General features: G+C 35.9%; 1 protein-coding gene across 8 annotated transcripts in view; it reads left to right on the forward strand.

Annotated features, from left to right (window-relative positions):
* The window catches only part of ESRRG (estrogen related receptor gamma), a 592374-nt gene that overhangs the window by 524664 nt on the left and 45372 nt on the right, over positions 1–22338 (forward strand). For all 8 annotated transcript variants that reach the window (NM_001132224.1, XM_063728289.1, XM_063728299.1 and 5 more), the window contains 2 exon segments: positions 2334–2444; positions 6071–6232. In NM_001132224.1, the coding sequence (NP_001125696.1) occupies positions 2334–2444; positions 6071–6232 (273 nt within the window).

Below are 22338 nucleotides of genomic sequence, written 5' to 3' on the forward strand. Positions count from 1 at the left end.
AAATCATGATGAAAGTGGAGAGAAGTAGAAGGCATTAAACTTTATTAAATATAGATGCAATAAAAATAGAACGTTAGAAATTAGATGAACAAAGGAACACATCTGCTGTAGGCATGAAGTGCTTTAAAAGCAGCAATAAAGAAATATAAATTCTTTGTGATCAACATGCATGGCAGTGTTCAGTGAATGCTTAATAACCTTACCTAACTTTTTTGGGTTTTGATATTTGTTTGTTTAACCTATTTAACTTTTCTCAAAGTTGTCTCCTGATTTTATTTACACTATATTCTGATGTTTCAATATGACAATTCTGGTTTTATCTAGAACCAAGTATTTGTGTGTTCTGCTAAAAGATAATCAACTCCTAAAGTAGTATTATTAAGATAATATGAAAAATTGTTTTCCTAATAATCTTTAACATTTGAGTAATATATTCACTGTAAATATTCACATAGAAATAGATCTGCTTTTCTCAAATCATTTCATGTAACTCAGATAACCCACAGCTCACATACTCTGCATGACGTTAATCAGTATTCCAAAAAAACGGGAGCTCTGGTTCAATTGATTTGCAAAACACTGCATGTGCTATGTAGCTTCCTCTTAGAGTTTTACAGAGCCCGTCACATATTAATGGCTCTGAGAGGGCTTAAATAAAATAGTAATACTGATGATGCTGTTAAACCAAATCTATTTCCTAAACAGTTTGAGAAATGCCAAAATATGTACAACGAATTACATGGTTGAACTTCTTAATGGATACTTTTACATTGTTATATCAATTAAGGTACGACGTAATACTGCAAAAGAATGTCTCCTCACTTCTGCTCCCAAGCAATCATCCCTATATTTGGTAGGGATTTATATGGTCCTGTGCTAAACTTTACAATTACAGTCTGGAAACTAGATTGACAAGCTCTTCCCTATCACTTCCTGATATTAATGAAATGTTCCTATATTTGTAATCCCATTCATTCCCTTGGCTTTCTCCTTAATCTTTTAAATCCACTGCCAGAAAATCCCCTTTGAATCTTGACCCAACCCATCACTATTTGGGAAAAAGTTCTATTCCTGCCAGTCTACTTTTGCCCACTTTCCAGCTTCACCTGTTAGCCCTCTCCTATTAACATGCACTTCCTTCGACATCCAAGCATTTGGAATTCTTTGGGAAGCTCTTCTTTTCCTTCCTTCCTTCCTTCCTTCTTTCCTTCCTCCTTTCCTTTCCTTTCTTTTCCTTTCCTTTCCTTTCCTTTCCCTTCCCTTCCCTTCCCCCTTCCCTTCCCTTCCCTTCTCTTCCCTCCTCTTCCTGTCTTCCTCTCTTCTTTCCTTCTTTCCTTCCTTCCTTCCTTCTTTCCTTTCTTTCTCTCTTTCTCTCTTTCACAGAGTTTCACTCTTGTTGCCCAGGCTGGAGTGCAATGGCACAGTCTCAGCTCATTGCAACCTCTGCCTCCCAGGTTCAAGCAGTTCTCCTGCCTCAAACTCCCGAGTAGCTGGGATTACAGGCATGCACCACCACGCCTGGCTAATTTTGTATTTTTAGTAGAGACAGGGTTTCTCCACGTTGGTCAGGCTGGTCTCGAACTCTCAACCTCAGGTGATCTGCCCGCCTTGGCCTCCCAAAGTGCTGGTATTACAGGTGTGAGCCACCGCGCCCAGCTGGGAAGCTCCCCTTTCTGTCCTGTGTTCAGCCCAAACCTGCTCTCAGTTTTCTCACATATGAGAGGAAATACAAATTTGTGCCAAAATGTAAATAACATTCCCCTTGAGACATGTTGACATTTCGATATAGAACAATTCTTGCGTCTCTCAGGACTGAATCTTGTGTAGTGTAATTCCGGCCTCCCTCCTCCCCAGCATGTAGGTGCTCTTTATTCAGCTCAATTCCACAGGTCCATCCTGAGGCCTCTGGCAGACTGGAGGAAAGTTGGATAGCTCTTGGTCTACACAATCCTACACATTGAGCTTTCAGGGCTGACTGATGAAGAGGATGCTAAATGCCAGGGTCTTTAATTTAAGAAACTATACTAGCACCAAATAGCGGCTTCTTTGTATTAATCTACATGGAAATCTGCCTTTTCTTTGATGTGCAAATAGTGACCTTGATGGCTTTGCATAAAATGTCTTTCGGATCTGTCATCTGCTGATAGATTTGGTTTTCAATCTCTGGCAGTTTTCATTTAGCCACCACTTATTTACATTATTTGAGTACCCCTAGTCCATTCTGCATTCTACTGTTTGTCACCTATGTGCCCTTGGGGGATACCGTCTAGGTATTTGATTGGTCTCAAACATAGCTACCTTAATAGTAAGCCGGTGCCTGTCTTTGCTCACAGGGGTGCGTCTTGACAGAGTACGTGGAGGTCGGCAGAAGTACAAGCGCAGAATAGATGCGGAGAACAGCCCATACCTGAACCCTCAGCTGGTTCAGCCAGCCAAAAAGCCATGTAAGTACAGCAGATGTGTCTGGCTTCCCAGAACATGAAATCCTCCCAGTTGGCTCTATGTACATCAGCTTTGGCATGCCCATCCCTACTGACTCCAAGGAGACTTCTCTTTGTTGGAGAACAGTGGCTCTATTCCCAAAGATTGTCTGTGAGGAGCGACAGCAACTCAGCTTATTATCTTGTTTTTTCTTTTAGAGATATCTGTGGTTTTCTCTCTCCAGCCTTTTTTTTAACCTAGTCATTTTGTGGAAGCATAAGCATATTAATGCACAGCTTATATAGTGTGAATTTTACATTTACTGGTTATCTTTATTTGCAGAGGTACATAAAATGGATCATACTGTGATCATTAGTTCATTGGAGCTGTTAGTTTCAGATTTCACAAGAAAGTGATTTTTGTAGTTTTCACTAACTAAATGAGTTTGACTGCTCAACCTCCCAGTGAAAATACATTAGGGGCCTCATTAATTTGGAGCTATAGAAGGTTAACACACTAGCTAGCAATAGATTAAAACAAGAATGGGCACTACTAATAACAAGCATAGGTTGCTGGTTCCATCTGAGATGTCCTTATGGATGGTATGAATTGTTTTTAAAGAGCTCATGGTTTTATGGAGCCAAGTTGCAATTTGAAAGGATGACTGGTACATTGCTAAAATGCAAGCCCCATTCTTTTTGTCATTAACGAAAAAGAGTTGGAATATAGATTGAGGAAATCACTGTATCCTATTTTCTGAAAATCAGAAAATAGTTAATAGTTGTAGTGCAACAGAACTAGCGTTTTAGGATGTTTATGAATAGGGATCCTACTGGGCATGGAGAAGTGCTTTGGTGAAAACCGTTTTCAAATTTAGCTGTCTTTGTCTAAGAAGACACAACAAGCACTCACCAGAGGAAAATGCATCTGTAGCAGTTCTAGGAAAGACATGGGTAATTTTTGATCTGCCTTCACGGGAAGAGAAGGTGTCCACTTCTAATTCAGATTCTCCAGGAGGGGTCACTGCTGTGCATCATACATATGTGAGCATATGGAAATCTGTTAAATAAATAAAACAGACCCTGAACTGTAAATGAAAGGACATTTTAGCTATGTCAAAGGAAAAACACCAGTTTTACATAAAATTAAAGCTTAAGTGAACATATGGCATAGTTTCCTTTTGCCTTTCCAAAAAACATTATGTTGATTATACCTTCAATTGTCCAATCTGGCATCTTCTCCTCAGCCTGCATAAGCTGTTTGGCATTCTGCAAATACAATCAAGGACTGCATTAAACAGATTTTGCACATTATAATAAAAACCTCTCTGATAATACAATAAAATGCAATAAACACTAATGCTTAATTTCATTAGAGGTTTAGTTTTTCTGAATTCACTAATATACAGACTGCCCATTTCTCATTTATTTTATACAAACATTGACTGAAACCATTGATAATTTCCTCTACTGAAAGAAAAATGAGCACCAGCCCATGTGTAAGTTGAAATGATAGAGAAGCATCTATGGTTTTCTTCGTAAACCTGAGAAATTGGGAAGTGGCTTGTCAAGTACCTTTAAGAAGATTACAGCAATTTCAGTGAGCTCCATTTGTCTGAGATAAAGAGGACTCCTAATAAATCATTACTCATTATCTAAAGGCCTCTGTGTTAATTTTCCTTAGTCCATCCAATTAGTGTGTTTTTGTAACAAACATTTATAAAACTTAATTTTCAGATCCTGTCAGATAAGTGTCAAGAGACTGTGCCTGAGCTTAGCTGAGAAAGTGGCTGGGGAGATTTCTGGACCCTGACTGATTGTGTACTACAAAGGCCCAAGAATGAAAATTGGGTTCTATTGATTCTAATTAGGGAAACATTAAATAAGATTTAACTAGAAACAGTGCTGCCGGCTATTCCATTTTCTGAATGATGGGAATTTCTAAGCTTCAACCAAATTTCTCTGACCTCTCTTTTCAAGTATCCATTGACTTGGATAATGCCAGTGCTATGTTCCCTGTACTAAAAAAAAAAAAAAAAAAAAACCAACTAGAATCATGATTACTTTTGGATATATTTTTATGCTCTTTACTATTGGATTTTCTTCTAATCCTGAGAATCTAATGGTTGCTGACAGGTTTTGTTGCATTGTCAGAGCAATGAAAGTTGAAACTTTTCCAAGCATAACTAAAAGTACGGGGTGTTGTTTCTGTAGCATATACAAAAAAAAATCCAAATTAAATATTAAAAAATTAATCTCTATTTAATTTTTAATTCTTTTCTAGTCAACATAGTATTTGGGAATATTTCCTCCCAAATCTGCGTACTCAATTTGATGATGATTGAATATTATCTGTTGTCTATTTGAAATAAGTACAATTAATATGGGAGCCATATTCATAAATGTTTAAATGTTATGTTAGAAAAAGTGCTAATTATAGCTTGGACAAGCCTCATTCTTTCATAAAAGGAGATAAAATGAATGCTATATTTAACTCTAAGTTATGTGAAGTCTTTTTATATTGGGTTAAAGAAGTTAAAAACTTATAGGGAGAGGCAAATAGTCTGGTAAACACATTGGGAACTTTGGCTGTGTTCACAAGAACCTCATTTAAAGTCCTGGTTTTCTACGGTAATAGTACATAGAACATTAAAATATGTGGGTTTATTCTTACCTGTTTGTATCTCCACTTAGAAGAAAGCATAAAATCTTAAGCTACATATAGAAATTGAAAATAGGGCCAACAAGAAAAATCATTCTGCTACCAAGACTTTACAGCCCCTTCCATAAATTCTCACATGCCCCTGAGCAATAAAACACATTTGATGTGATGCTTTCCATTTGTTTCTAGTGTTTATTTTTTGAACGATTTTTAAAATATATATCACAAATTTCAGAGAGATAAATCTGAACCAGAGAATGAACTAAGGACAACTGATGAAAATAGAGGATTAAAGAATTTGACACACAGAAGAGAAAATGACTGTAACATTTAAGGAGGAGTATTTTTATGGAAACATACTAGCTGTATTTGGAAGACTGGCTGGGTGTGTGGGGAGGGGGAGAAAAAAATAAATTCCTATTTAATGCATCCCACGGAGATAGAGTTATATAGTCAGTAATTCACCAAGGCAGAAGGGCTCTGACCTTTCCTCTTCTTTAAAGGAATTAAGACAATTAATGACTTTCATGCCCATTGTGACTATAGGCATTAGTAGTTCTTTGCCTCCTGTGTTATGATCTATATTTCAATGGTTTACTGGGGGTTTTATTTTAAGCTATTGTATACCATTTAATCTACTTCACCAAATCCCTCTTAAGAATCAAAGCACAAACCCAGAAAGCATCTAACTTCTCTTATCTGTTTGCTATAAAAATTTTCACTACAGGACAGAGGCTTCATTCCAGCAAAAGCAGGTAGAGCAAAGAAGAAAAAAAAAGATTACATTCTATCATGGCGGCAGTGGCGTATGTCTTGCTATGAGTTTTCCTGCACACTGTTTAATATATACCTATTGAGCCATAATTGGAATATTTAGAGTTTATTGTAGGATATTTGGATTGTTTTTCAAAACACAAAATACTCTAGGGTTTATAAAAGAGGGATGATACTACTAGTGATCTTGTAGTGCTCTGGTCTGATCCTGCAGATAACAAGATTGTCTCACATTTGTTGGTGGCTGAACCGGAGAAGATCTATGCCATGCCTGACCCTACTGTCCCCGACAGTGACATCAAAGCCCTCACTACACTGTGTGACTTGGCCGACAGAGAGTTGGTGGTTATCATTGGATGGGCGAAGCATATTCCAGGTACATTTTCTGAAAAGAAAAAGAAAAGAAAAGGTTGCAATTAATTCCCTAGGTTATGTATATAGATTTGGGCGAATTCAAATTATTCTCGTTTGAACTTAAAAAAAAACCCTTTACATTTATTTTTAATCATAATTTAGAGCTTTGCATATCCTAATAGAATCCTTAGACTTTATATTATTTATATTGGTACCACCTCGAGTTCTTGTTAGTTTTTCATATGTACAGGTACTACTGCCAGTGTAAGCTAATGAGAATATAAATTTAAAACATTTCTTTATCCTTTGTCAAAATTCCTACCTTTTTCCTAGCAAATACTTCTACTTTTTCTTTTCACTTTAAAAAAATGTTTTTGTCAGCGGTAGACTAATATACTATTTTCCCAACTAAGAATCACTAGTTTTGTTCATAGTGGCTAGTTATATCCTATTGCTAGTCATATTCGCAAGCTTTGCTTTGGTTTACAATCAGCTATTTATCTTAACTTTACAGATAAATTGTGAAAATAAATATTAAATGGACATGGTAACTTTTCCTATATGGTAATTTAAAGTTAGCATTTAAAAATATTTCTCTTCTTTTTTTCTTGACCCATCCTGTAATATGAACAAATATATACATGCTTGTAAGTTTTGAGAATGTTAGTATTCTACTTGAATTATTTTTTATTTGTTTGGAGTTGAATTTTCAAATAGTTTATGAACAAGTTTTCAAATGATGAGCAATGTTTTTCTGGTACAGTTAACTTATTTCTGTCTCCTTAAACTAGTTTGTCTTTATGCTTTGAATGCTACAGTAATTTCTTTAATCAAATTGATGGAAGTCCCTTTCCCAGCCCACACTGAAACCAATTTATTGGTCATGATACGCCAGCTATGTTGCTAACAGTCGTAACGAACTGTCAGGCGATATCGCAGTGAAGCTAATTTGAAGTCATTAGGTGTGCAGCGTTCAGGCGACAATTTGTTACAGTGGTTAGGAACACAGCTGACATTTCTGAATGGCTTTGTTCGTTGCAGTTCTAGATGAGGCCAAGCAAATTGTAAACTAATTTAAACATCACTCTGTATTATACCAGCTACTTTGTCTTACACTGTTTGCTAATAAAGCCCCCCAAATTAAGTCAAAACTAGTTAAATAGGTGAGCTTGTATATTCTTTAGAAGACACCTACACAAGCATTGCTACATATAAAAGAAGAATAAGGATTTGACTGTGTGGATATTTGATATTGCAGTTGGATTGTAATCACATCTGTATGACTTTTAGAAAAATAAAAAGAAAGGATTTACTGCAAGATGTAAGACAATTGTTGATTAATGCAGTGGGAACAGCCAGAATTTACTTCAACAGTGTATGAAAACTTATTTGTAAGGAAAGCACTGTTGAAGGGCTTAGAGACGAAAGAAACAAGACTAACATTTGTTGAAGTGTCCATAGACACTTTTTTAGATGATTGATATATATCATTTATATTAATATATCATTATGATATATGTATACACACATTTTAAATATTATTTTCACCCAGGATTTCTCAGCCTTGGCATTATTGATATTTGGGATGAGATAATTATTTGTCATGAGGGGCTGCCCTGTTCATTGTAGGAGGTTTAGAGGCACCCATTGCCTCTACCCACTAGATGCCAGTAGCACCCCTGAATTGTGAGAAACAAAACTGTCTTCAAACAGTCCCAAATGTCCTCCAGGATATAAAATCGCCCCAGCCTGACCCTCCTCCCCCAAACTGAAAACCACTGTTCTAACCCAGGAATCAGGTATTATTATTCTCAATTCAAAGATAGGGAGAGTTGAGGTAGAGAGAGGTAAAAAGCACCTGTGCAAATTCACAGCAATATCCAGTACCTTCAGAGTGGCTTCCTGGAGTAGAATCAAGATATTTTAGTCTCCAGTGGATTGCATTTAAAAAACCTATTTCAAAATGATAATGATGATAATATCGTTATTAACAACAGCGTGAAAAGCTGTGTCACTATGGTTCCAAACCACCCATTATTTCAGAGAGTTCTGCTCAAGTTCTCCCTGAAATAAAAGATTTGTAAGGCCAATATTTTGATATCATACAGATAAAGCATAATAAAAACCAATAAAAGTCAACAATTTCTTTTGAACTTTCTAGTAAGGAAAGTCAGTGATAAATATTTAGGTCCGACTGTGCATCCAAGTAGAAATGTCAGCTTACAAGGGACTTGTCACAGTAAAGGGGCGCTAGTGACTTTTGTAAAGATAGCAACTTTAAATAACTATGAGTAACACCATTTCCAGTGGTGGAAACAATTACTATATGATTATGGGTTCAGTCTTAAGCTGAGGCTTAGAATTGGTGGGGACTGACGTTATTCTCTCTCTATAGCAAATGTCAGAAGAGTTCACTGTGGAGTGGTGATTCACAGCTCTGATTTTCGTGATACCCTGAGGGTGTTTTAAATGATTGCAAGGAATATCATGGCTCTTCAGAAAGGGATTAGCAAAACAAGAGTTAACGGAAATTAAAAAAAAAAATTTTAACAATACCTATGCCATACAGTGCTTGAGGCAGAAGGAGAGGGTGTTCCGATATCAAAGTGTGCTGCCTTATCCTGGGTTCAGGAGGTTGGTCGGTAGAGGACCACACTACAGCTATATGGACTGAGAGACAGGGAAGTAAAGGCTGGAGAAAGTAAAGATTAAAGTCACATTTCTGCCTTGATAAAAGTAAAATCGTGTTCTTGAGAACATGAACCAATCCTGATAACTGGGGTCGTAGCCGGAATTAAAGCCAAATCAGAACTGAAATTTCACCTGTCTTGGTCTTAACTTTAAAACTCTTTGTTTTTCTAAAGCTTATGTTAAAGTGAAGTCATTTTTTAATACACTAAAATTCAAGCCACTGTTATCTTTATGCTGTTCTCAGTTTTGTGTAATTACACCCATACACATACATATATGTTTTTCAAATTAAGTTTAGCATCGAAAATGAGTAGTTTTTCTGTGCTGCTTTGAATGTACTTTTGCATACTTTCTTTATAAGAAAGTGAAGAATACAACAAAAGAAGATATTGAAGAAAATACATGTGGAATATGTTTTTTTATCACTAAATAGAATTAGTTGACTTACATTAATAAATCATATAAATGGGAAAGTGTGTTGTTATGAAACATGACCATACTTTATCTCTAGAAGAAAAAAGATCACAAGGGCTTTAGAAAATGCTTGACTTTAGTTGGAGGAGCATAAGGGCACAAGAACAGATGATGGTGCCCTAATAGCCCTTTTTAAGAATGACAGGGCCCAGCCATTAGCATCCTTTTATATCCTTGGAAATTGCTCATGCCTCGCTTTTCTGGTTCCTATCTGCCTGACTCTTTTTTATTTCTCTTTCAATTTCGTCTGCGCTCGGATAAGCGCATGCTAACACAATATGATTGAGCTGTAAAATGGAACGCTGTCGCCTCTAATCTCTTTTATGTAGATACGGAGGTACTGCACACTCCACTTCACTCCCTCTCCATTGTTGGCCTTTTTTAGAATGGGTTGCCAAGTAATGGAGGCTCTGTCAAATATTAGAGCTAGGTTTCACAGGGTGTGTGATAAGACGATTATCAGCCCAACAGTCAGATCTATTATTGTTCTTTTTGGTTGATTAAAATATTATTATGTACTGTACCTTTGTTAGCAAAATGCAGAATGTGCTTAGTCAGATGGTGCTTTAAAAAGCATAACCCATGTTAGCTGACCTATATAAATGGCTTAAATATATTTATGGATCTTGCCAGACAACTTAGTTTAAAAGAACAGAATGGTATTTTAACAATTAAATGAATGAATGCATTTTAGAAAAAATTGTCTTTGTTTAATATGGCAAATCTTCAGGTCTGCTTGTTTATTTTTAACATGACAAATTAAGTAATTACCCATTGAAGAAGGAGAACTTTGCTCAAGTTTGGGGGCCTCAGTTACATTTTTCAAATGATCTCTATTGTAATGATATCAAATAGAAAAAAAAATCTATAATTTTTTTTCCTATCAACTGGAGGCAGGAGATATTAAACTCTAAAAGAAAACTACATAAGGAAGATGATGTAATAAAATAGTCTTTAAGTATATGTATTCCCATAAGAAACAGAAATCTAAGCCATATAAACCAATATTTACTATTTGCCCTGAAACATTTTTAAAATAAAAACATTCAGTTAGGAGAACATATCAAAAATTGCTCATTGACTTAGCTTTTTATAGTTTTCTCAGAAGCATTTAGACTTTTCTAGCAATGAAAGGAATCTATAAAGAACATGGATAAACTGTTTCTATATTTAGGGTATAAACTTTGGAAAAGAATAGACAAGCGTGTGTAAATATTTACTGCTAAAGATACTGCTTGAAGATATATTTATTGTTCTAATAAATTTTAGAGAGTCCAATTTTTAAGATTATATCATCCACCAACCAAAATTATGGAGGTTTCATTTTTAAAATACTCATTACTGGGTACTGATAGATAAAATACCCATCTTAAAATAGTAGCACCATTAAGTGATTAGGATACGTGCAAAAGCACAATAAAATGTGGCAGAAATAATTTAATGTTATGTTTCCATTTATAATGTAAACTATGTTTCTATGTATATATGTGTGTGATTAAGGTTTGATGTACAGGACACAGGACATGGTTGACTAAGGGTGAGTTATACCATGTGTTAGTCATACCTTATATTCTGTTTTGGGTCTGTATCATTGGCACTTGAAAAATGTTTATTGATTTGTTGACTAAAAATGTCATTGCACAAAACTCTTAATTGGCTCTAAGTTTCCACCCTCTACTCCATCCCATAACTCAATTTACATGGACTTACAATATTTCTACTTTGCTATGAATGAATTAAAACACTTGCAGCCTCTTTTTTCAGGATTAACTTTTCTTCTGTGTATGTAACCTAATGATTTTAGAACTGTGAAGTAGTTAAGTCTTTTAGTTAAGTGAAAGAAAGTTAAATATAAGACCCAAAACCTTGGTACTTAATAAGACTGTTTAAATTATGAGAATATTCAATTATGGAACGGGTGCGGTGGCTCACGCCAGTAATTCCAACACTTTGGGAGGCCGAGGCGGGTGGATCACCTGAGGTCAAGAGTTCAAGATCAGGCTGACCAACATGGCAAAACCCCGTCTCTACTAAAAGTATAAAAATTATCTGGACGTGGTGGTGGGTGCCTGTAATCCCAGTTACTCAGGAGGCTGAGGCAGGAGAATCACTTGAACCCAGGAGGTGGAGGTTGCAGTGAGCCAAGATCACATCACTGCACTCCAGCCTGGGTAAGAAGAGCAAGACTCCATCTCAAAAAAACAAACAAACAACAACAAAAAAAAAAACAGAATACAATTATGAAATATTTAAAGGTTTTTTTTTTTCTTTTTTTTTTCTTTTATTATTATTATTATTATACTTTTTTTTAATGTACCTAGTAGTTATATACCTGTATACCTGTAGTTGTGATTAATAAGGGTCGAATGATTCTGAAAGTAAAATCAGAAAACTTGAGCTGTCGTTGAGTAATTTTTTGTAAGTTACTTAATTGCTCTCACTATCAGTTAAAATAGAAATCAAATGAGGAAAAAATACACATGCAAATTATTTGTATGTATAAATAATTTTCAAATTATAAAGCATGATCTAAATGTACAGCATTCAGTGTTCATTTTTATTTTCAAGGTACTGCCATAGATTGTCATTACAATTAAAACCAAGTGATCTAAAAAGTTCATATTCATAAAAGCAATTTATAAAAATTCAGAACAAACATCAATTTTAATATAGAGGGGAGAAAAGCTTATTTAACCAAGAGAATCATTGTGTAGATACTGTCATAATTTTATTCTACATGGGCAGGAACATTGGCGTCTAAACAATTTAGTCCAGCCTCTTTGGTTAAACCTAAAACAACTGAAAATTTACCAGTTTAATAGTTTCTGAAGTCACAACTATGCCATCAAAATAGGAACCAGTAAGTTGAGAAATAAGTTTTGAAAAAAATAATCTGTAGTATTACTCAGGGACTCTATTTTCTGCAGCTACCCTTGCTGGAAACAAAAAAGTAGACTAACAGAGAAGTAGCTAGGTTTCCTAGGCAGAGATCTAGTTCAAGAGACAAGCCAAAGTTGTGAAAAATGCTCAAAGAGGCCTGTCCTGACCACTCATGCCATTGTTTTTGACCTAATATACAATTCTGTCATCATACTAAATATCCTGTGCTTATGTGATCTCCATTCCAGCATTGCTTTTGCTTGTTCCCAGGACTCCCCAAAATATATTTGCCATCCATACATAACCATGCTCTTGTATACCTGTGATGAAAGTGAAATAATCATTTCATAGTAATCACTGAATGCAATTTAAGTATTTGAGTGTCTGCTGTATATCTAACACTACACTTTGTACTATGGGAAATTTAAAAGATGTACATGACATGACATCTACCCTGAATGATGGATCTGTGTCTGCATAAGTACATATACATGTGTGTGCATATATTTGTGATAAACTACTTGGTTTACAACTTTATTAGTTCCAGAATTTACTCAGCTTTATTTTTTTTCATGGGATTAAGCTTTAAATATAAAACTAATTAACATCTCCATAGTTGTTTATTGTTTACAAAAGACCCTTATAAACTTTTATGTGATGGCCACAACAATTCTGTAGGTAAAGTTTTAATCTTATTAGTCCCACTTTATAGATGAGTAAACCTGAGAGTCAGGAACCTTGACACACACCGTTGATAATGATACTTAGACACATAGTATATTTAACTTAATGTGTTTTTTTGTTTTGGTTTGGTTTGGTTTGGTTTTTTAACAGTGGCTTCCTTATATCTTTCTTTTCATTCCTTGTCTGCTTTTCTGTTGTACATTGTCATTTGTTCCGGATTACCTACTTCTGTTTTATAACAAGTTAAGGCAAATGTAACATATTTGCCCTATCATTAAATCTTATCTATACATTGAGAAATGAAAGATTAAAGGGAAGGAGAGTGAATTTAAAAAGGAAATGTATGTCCCATAAATCAATAAAAATCAAGGTGTTTGGACAAGAGTGTATTCTAAACATTCCTGATTACAAGTTTTACTGAAACAAGTCAATCACTAGCTGCTCATGTGAAGAGCTGGCAAAGTCCTTAAATGATTGGTTGCTAAGATTGGATGCTCCCCGTCTCTGACTCTCTTCAGATCACTTGGCAGTTAATCTGATTGAAAATTATAGGTAAATTGGAGCAGAAGTGAGTAGTTGTGCAAGATTTTTGACCACATAAAAAATGTTAGCTCTACCACTTAACAGTTTCTTCTTAGTTTCTTCCTCCCTCCTTCTTGCCTTCCTTTCCTTCCTTCCATGTATAAGCATTTAATGAACTCTATGTCAGACCCTATGTGCTAAGGATACACACATGAATACAGCACAAATTCTGCTTTTAACATCTTCACAGTGTGGTGGGTGATTCAGAGAGGTGATTTGACAACTATAACTGAATTATGAGGGCTATGATAGTCCTCTCCTACAGAGTCACATGGAGACTTAGAAGGAGGAGCATGGGAAGAAGACGTGACTTGAGGCTGGAAAGATCTGCAAGGACCCCATCATGAAAAACCTTGAATTTCATGCTAAGGAAAACAAATTTTATTCTGAAGGCAGTGAAGTGCTATTGAAAGTTTTAACTGAAGATGACCTGAGTTGAACTGCATTTTGAAAAGATTAAAATTGGAACTTTTGAATTATTTTACACACAGAAAGATTTCCCAATACTTTTGAAAACAATTCCTGAGTGCTGAGGATTTCTATATGTACTATGTCCTAAAATATATTATCATTTTAAGTCAAGTTCATGGTAATTGCTAAGCTCTTTTGAACGATAAAGTGACAGGATGAGCTCAATCATTCAGTTCACCATACATTATAATCTTTTAGAAGCCTGAAATTTCCTGAAACTTACCTGAGGATTATCAAAATATCAATATCCTATAGACCTGGCCCAGGTCATATTTTTTTTTTTTTCTGGCTCTCTTCTTCTTTGTTAATGGAGCTGTTACCTCTGACTTTTTAGTTATTCTTAAGCTACTTGATAAGTTAAAGAAAGAAAGCCTTGTGGTTTTGTGAGAAAATTGTTATATAAAAGCTGGCATAATTAGTATAATTCATATATGCTTAAATGCTTGATTAAAAAAGCTTTTTCCGCCTCTAAAAGAAAAGTTGGGGGAGGAGTGCAGAACACGATGCATAGAATGTTTTGTTTTCCCCTTTGCTCCTTTTTGACCCTCTCTCCAACCCTAATCCCACTTCCTTTCAGTGGGCTGGTTGCACTTTTTCCCCTGCGTCCCCCTTTATCTGCCTCAGCCAATCTCCAAATGAATGCGTGTCTATCCTGGCCTTGGCTTTGACACTCTGGATATATTGATTAATAGTTGCCCTAAGCTCCTTTTAGCAAATCAAATTTTCACTTTTAGCAAGGATTTCGCCTCTGATTTATTCAGCAAAGTGAAATGCACTAAATTGACTTTGACATTCAGGGAAAATGGCTGAAAAACAAAGAGCAGAGGAAAGAGATATAAATTGTGTGGCAGCTGGAGACATCAGGCATCCGAGAAACAGTTTTCTATAGAATACAGTCATTTAAAAGCACTTTTTAAACAGGCAGAGAAGTGACTTCTTAAAATTGTTTTAACTATTCAGGTTTTTTTTTTTTTTTTTTTTTTTTTTAAAGAGGGCACCTGTATTACTCAGCTGAACTTAGAATTTCTGATATGATAACACTGTATTTTATGCATATAATAGCTGGGTAATCCAGCTTTGTACCTATCAAAATTGGTTCATGAAAACTGGAAAGTAACCTAATTATTTTGGAAGAGAAATATTCAAGTCACTTTAAACACAAAATAGAATTGTTGCCTTGAAAGTGCTAGTGATTTATAGTAAAGTGTGTATGTGTTTTAAAGGATAGAGCTTTTTCCACTAGAAGGAGAATTTGAAATAATTTTGGATCACAAACCTCAGTAGAGAAAAACCATGTACCTTTGCTCATCTGTATGCTTTTTTCCCCCCAAGAATATCAGCCTTGGCTGTGTTCTTTTATGTGACTGAGTCAGCCTACCTCCTTGTTAGACCAAGGTTCAGTGAATAAGTAACCACCAGGTTCAAGAAACAAAGTGTGGTTTTGATGTGTAAAAGGCAATGGTGCTGGTATGGATGAAGAAAAGAGAAAGGGAGTTGAACTGAACTCAGTACGGACACTTGGGGAAGAATTAAAGGTGTGAGGAATATCAGGGAATATTTTTGATATTGAGATCTAATAGACTGTTGCATCACCTCTGTTGAGGGATTATCAGGGCAGTGAAAGGAGAAGAGGAAGGCAAACGCTACAGCAAATTCCTTTGCTGTTCATTTCCCTCTTTCTTGTCGATGATGTATTTTCCTTATTAATCACAGTAAGGGTCCACATAGATGTAGTTGAAGCACTGTTCTCCCTTTAACTATACATTTTTATTATTCTCTTTTCTTTAATTTTCAACAAATCTAACAGGAAAGCTGTACTAACTGACATCAAAAGTGACCTCAACTATCCATATTAACGGCATTTTACAAATTAGTTTTTTTAAGAGATGGGGTTTTGCTCTGTCACCCAGGCTGGAGTGCAGTGGCATGATCATAGCTCAGTGCAACCTGAAACTACTGGGCTCTAGTAATCCTCCATCCTCAGCCTCCTAAGTAGCCACTGCACTCAGCTCAAATGAGTTTTTTTTTTTTTTGAGACAAAGTCACTCTTGTCGCCCAGTCTAGAGTGCAGTGGCACGATCTCGGCTCACCGCAACCTCCACCTCCTGGGTTCAAAGGATTCTCCTGCCTCAGCCTGCAGAGTAGCTGGAATTACAGGTGCATGCCACCAAGTCCGGCTAATTTTTGAATGTTTAGTAGAGGAGGGGTTTCACCATGTTGGCCAGGCTGGTCTCAAACTCCTGACTTCAGATGATCCACCCACCTCAGCCTTCCAAAGTGCTGGGATTACAGGCTGAGCTACTGCGCTCAGCCTCAAATGATGTATCTTAACACCATACCAAGTGTGTCCACAGCACTAGACTCTTACAGAAATATTATTTCACTAAAATCCTGCTGCTTCCTCCCCAATTCAGCCATCATAAATAACCTCAATTAGAAGATTTCAATTAGAAGAACCAATTTAACCTGCCAAAATCACTCATTGGCAACAGTCTAAGCAGGCTATGTTGTATGCTAAATGGTCGTAACACCTCCATTTGTTTATACATACTTTGCTATGACTCTTAAGAAGAAAACTTTTTTTCTCCCCAGAAAAAAACCACACTTTTTAAATTTTTGATTTCTGGAGTAGTCCACAACTTTTATATTAATTTTTGCCAGGTTAATTTTTTTTCCTATAGCAAGTGTCAGGAATGATATACAAAGTATGTAAACTCGAAGTAGGGGTTTTGTTTTAGCTTTTTACGTACACTTGGATCTCTTATGGTGCAGTAAAATATTATTTTCAAATGAATTTAAAAGTACTAGTACATTGTATTTTGGAAAGGAGAGAAATATAATGAATAAACCCAGTCCATGATAACTCTGAGAGCAATAGTCAATTCAACTTAATCTGAAACTCTACTAGTCTCCAGTAATCACATAACTTTGCTTCCAGTGAGGAAATTATATTTTCATTGCCAGAATGGGCATTATTCTGGCAACCACAAATTGTTAATATTAGAAAGTCCAGAAGGGGAAAAGACCAATTTCTTCAACTGGATTTAGCTTAAGCAAGTTGAAAACTGAATGTCCAGGTCAGCAACACACCTACCCAGTTTCTGAGAATCATCTGAGCCCAATTAAATACCATAACACTAGGGGTGTCTCCAAAGAGCAGCCACCTCCTCTCTGTATGAGGGAGGCTTCACACCTGCTTAACCTACATTAGGAAAGGATTAATTACCTGAAGTGCTGGGCCTCCTCCACCAGTCAGCACGTTTGTGCCAGGGCACATGGTGGCCTGGGCTGCAGAGGGAGAGAGGGAGAAAGAGCAGCTGTGAGTTCCTGGAGAAACTAACTCTTCCTGACATGGTCAGCATTTTAGGAAAAAAAAAAAAATAAGTCAAGCTGCTCTTATTCTTGTGATTTGTCTGTGTCATGGCAAAACCCAGTGGCAGGGTGTCCTCAGCACAGATTTGTATACCTAAAAGAGGAATGCACTCTCAGAGGTTCAACGCAATGTTTCTTAGATTCATCTTTTGTGGAAAAACATGGAATAATTACTTCAGATTTTTCAGCTTTGTTTCTGTGAATTGCTGTTATTCTAAAAGAGAGAGCTTTATAATAAATGTTCCCAAACTTTCAAAATATGATTGTTTATTTAAAAGCATGTCTAGAGGAAGCTTTGTAACACCGCTTTCTAATATATGGAATAATATCAAAGCTAGATCCCTCTCCCCAAAAAGTCGATTCTGGGATGATAGAGCTGGAATGGCTTTTAGAGATAATTTGCTAGACCTTTGTATTTTAAGGGGAGGCACCATATTGCAGTCAGCAATGTACTGTATTTGTAGTTAGAGACCCTCGTTCAAATCTTGGTATTGCCACATCCCATGAACTCAGTTTGCCCATATATAAGTTGGGGTTAGCAATACCTACTGTATGGATTGCTGAGATAATCCAATGAGCTAACATAGGCAAAGTGCCCAGTCTATGACATATAATTTCAAGTGTTCAACAAATGTTAAATGCCTTTACTTGCACATTCACTTATGGATAAAGATGCTTAAGATCAAGAAAGTTGAATGATCTTCATGAGGTCACAAGCTAGTCAGAGACAGAGTTGAGACTAAAACTCAGGTCTATTAATGCTCAGTTGTGCATTATTGATATTTATCATTATCACTAATGGTTTTTCAGAGAAGAGTATACTATTCCTGCTTATGCATAATATTAGATATTTAAAAATTATCATCTTAACTTTTTCCTATATCACATTTTATATATATATATATATATATATACACATGTATTTATATGGACAATATATTATATTTCTTGAAGATAGATTAATAGCAGTGAATATGTTTTAGGAAAGTTATTTTGGTATATTTGAAAAATTAGATATCACAAAGTATAAACAATAGGCCTATGTTATTTGATATAGCCTGGGTATACTCTGTGAATATATCAGATTAAATCTGTTTCTGAAGGAATATTAATTTATAGATATGGTTCAGAATCTTTCTGTTTTGTGCAGAGAGATATAGTAGACAGACTGACTGAGGTTTGTGATTGGGGAACAAGGCCAACAGCCCAAGTGGCCGAGAGTTTGGTTGATGGAACAACTGCCAAGTATCTTGATGCAGAGCTAAATAGTAAAGACAACAGAAGGATAAAATAACATGAATTTAAAGATGCTTAAAGGCACACCCCAATAATAAATTTCAGTCAGCCTCTCTACTATATCTGTCTGCACAAAATAGAAGCATCTTTGAACATACCATGTAAGCATTGATGCTATCTTTGAACAAACACTGTTTCTGGCAGATCAGTACATAACATTTGGTTAAAATTAGCTTGTGAATAATCCACGGGTTTTAATTAACCCGATCGGTTGTCTGACCCTTTACACTCTGAGGGTTTTAACACGTCTGTGTATTTGCCATGAAACTTTAACTCAAATTTCCAAGGCAATTTTTTATAGTTAGAATAGAATTATTTATTATTTAATTTGAATCTAACCGTACTATATTGTATGGTTGAGTACATTTTATATGGCCTGAGAATGGGTAGCCAGGTTATCACAAAACATCAACTAGGATATTTTTTGAGACATCTGAATATGGAAATAAGCTTTATAAATTCAGTTTGACATTTTCCTAAACACTTTGTAATATTCAGTTCCTCAACAAAAATACCATGTGCAATATATTTTTGTAGCAAGCTCATGCCTATTCATTTATGCACTAAACAAAGTATATATTAAGAGCCTACTATATGATAAGCTTTACTAACACTGCTATTCTTGGGAGACTGTGAGTATTTTATGACTTTGATGCATGGTTTATGCATTATCAAAATATTTTTTGAAATTTTATTTCGAGACTGTTGTTCTGCAGCCTATTCGTGATCATAATTTTAATTCTTCTGTCTCACATAGTCAAGAGTCTTGAAGAAGTGTTTTGAGAGTGATGTAAGTCAGATGTCAACCATGCCTCCTGGCCTAGTATTTCAGCATTGACTGTTCTGCAGCTCTCTATTCCCATGTTCTGATTATCAGCCATAGTCTGTGGACTAAACTGAGAGCCAGAATCTGCCTGAAAGGGCTTTTATGCTGTTCTCAAACTCTATATACATGGTTGTTCTGAAACCATTTGGATTTTAAATAGTTAAACTACTTCAGAAATGGAGTCCCTTTATGAAAAGAGGCCTATTTTCTGCATTAAGGAGGATGGCAGTATCTTTACTTTAAGAAAAGGTTCTTCATTGACCGTGACTTAATACGGGAATATAGAACTGATTACAACCATTGTTTTTCTCAAGATTGTTAAGGTTGTGTTACATCTCCTGCCATTGACTTTTGTTCTCTCCGGCAACAGCACAGTTCAGAGGTGTGGGCTCCATGTTGCGTCCATACTTGGCTTGTTATCCTCTTATCAAGCTCTTAGCATCCCTTTGTTTATTTGAGGCGACAGGAAGACTGTGTAAAGGCTGCTTAGTCAGGGATATCAGCCTTGTTGGCAGCGGAGTGATTGCCAGTTGAAAAACAAGGCATTATTGCTCATTTTTTCCCTCTTATTAGTTTGATTACATTTGCAAATCAAATCAATCCATCAGACATGATCAGGCCTCGTCCGCATTTTAAGGAATAGTAATCTCCGTCTAATAAGATGCAAATGTGTCACATCGGTAAGTAACCAATAAATCATCGTCTTGTCTTTGGCAATCATTAAATATCAGAACCAACAGTCAATTTTTAGTATTTTCAATTTGCGATATGCCGCTGGAATATAAAGATAGATGGACATAATTACACAAACCAAACACTATTTCAGTTCATTCCAGACAGCAAATTTAGTGGAAGGTATAACTGGCTTGTCATCACACTACATTATTCCTAGCGGTTCATGCAAAGTTCACAGACAAGCTTCAAATGGACATTGCTTTTTTTCAACTTCTAACAACGTCCCCACAATGGCAAGCAAACTTTGATGTAAGGACTTGAACTGACTTCCGCACGGCTGTTGCAGTCAGATGCCAACATGACAGAAAACATATGCTCTCTCCCATCAGAAACTGCTGCCAGTGCCAGCTCCAATCTTCTATATTTCCTCTCTTAAAAAAAAATGAACTTACAGGTGTAAAAATAAAGAAAAACAAAAACAATCAAGAACTCCTCAGGTGATTTATGCCATCCTCATTTGTTTGGATGGAATGGTTTTCCTTCGGGGGAAAATGTGAACAAAAACTTTATTTTTCTAAGTTTCACATTTTAGAGCTTCTCTGTGTGGGCAATGTATTCTTTTGATCTAAGCCATTCTCTGGGAAGATGTGCATGTATGCAGTGCCCCAGTATGGCCAGGAAAGAGAAAGAGTGTGTTAATTTGGGGCACATACTGAAATCTTGGTAGATATGTTATAATTCAAAGGATAAGGAATGTAATTGTTTGGATGGACTATCTGATCTGAATGTCTTTTCTCTAATTATGCTCGCCTGGCAACTCAATATCTGCTGATGACCTGTGACACTTGTCCCTTTATTTATTTATTTGCAGAAATTGTCCTATCACAAATGGAGGACCCTCCCCAATCTCTCTTGGTTCTATTTGATTATCTCAATGCAATCAATATTCATACTTTTCCCTCATTTCCAGTATTTTTCTCTTATCTATTTCTCTTTCTTTTGAGTTCTGATATAAAAAGTTCTTTTCCATCATTGATCTTATGGTATGTAAAATTTGCAAATCTCTGATTTTCTTTTTGGTCTTAGCCTTACCTAGTTACTGACATCACTTTTGTTCATTTTCTTTCTTCTCTGTAAAAGTTATTTGCCTTCTCCAGTGCAAGTTGCTAAATAGCATGTGAAGAACATATTTATATGACCTTGGTGCACCTGCTACTTATTTCGGTGGCACTTGAAATAGTCATTGAGAGATTCTAGTTTGTCTTGACAGATTTGTCATATTCTATATAGTTAAAATTTAGAGCTTAACATTTGGCAGTACCAATCCTTTGGCCTGCTAGGTCCCTTATTTGCATGGAGAAAAGCAAATTCTTTGGAATCTTACTTAATAAACACTCTCATTTGAAACTGACAAAATTAAAATTTTTACTGCATTATTTACTTAATTATTTTAAATGTGTTGGGTACCTTTATGGTAATTACTCTGCAAGGCAACATACAAAAGTAAGTAGGGTAGATGGGGGCACACTTTCCTAAAGCTTAGAGTCTATTGGGGAATATGGACAAGCAAAGAGGCATTTATAACAGTGCTCTACGTGCACTGATGGAGTAGCACAGCGTACTATGGGTGTACCATGGTGGAAACTCTAACATTTGGAATCAGGGTAGATTTCTTGAAGAAAATGACATCTCAGCTGGATTTGGACAATATAGAGTAATCCAGTAAAGATAAATGTATGGGAAGGTGTCAAGGTGTCAAATGTATGGGAAGGTTTAATTATTAGCTCCCTTCTTTTGGTTAAACCTATAGTATAGGTTAAACAAATCCATTTTCAATACCTCTGCCTCATCTGTTAGCAGAACTGAAGAGCATCATTCATCGAAGAAAGAGCATTCTTTTAAATTTTAAGGAATTATACTATAAAAGTTGTATTAGACTCTGGTTATAGACCAAGCCAGGAGGCTTCAAATTTAGACAATGAGAACATGCAGTCACTTGAGAGAGAGGTCAAGACAAATTTTTGAATCAACGTAATCAACTTATAAAATGTCACATGTGTACCCGTTTGATTCAACTTGCATGCCATACAGGTGGGCAGGCAAAATAAGCCAAAGCTTATGAAAATGAGCCAAACTTTACAAAAGCAATTTTATGCCGCTTCCATACCTTTTCTTTT

This window comes from Pongo abelii, chromosome 1, assembly GCF_028885655.2.
Source record: "Pongo abelii isolate AG06213 chromosome 1, NHGRI_mPonAbe1-v2.0_pri, whole genome shotgun sequence".
NCBI lineage: Eukaryota > Metazoa > Chordata > Mammalia > Primates > Hominidae > Pongo > Pongo abelii.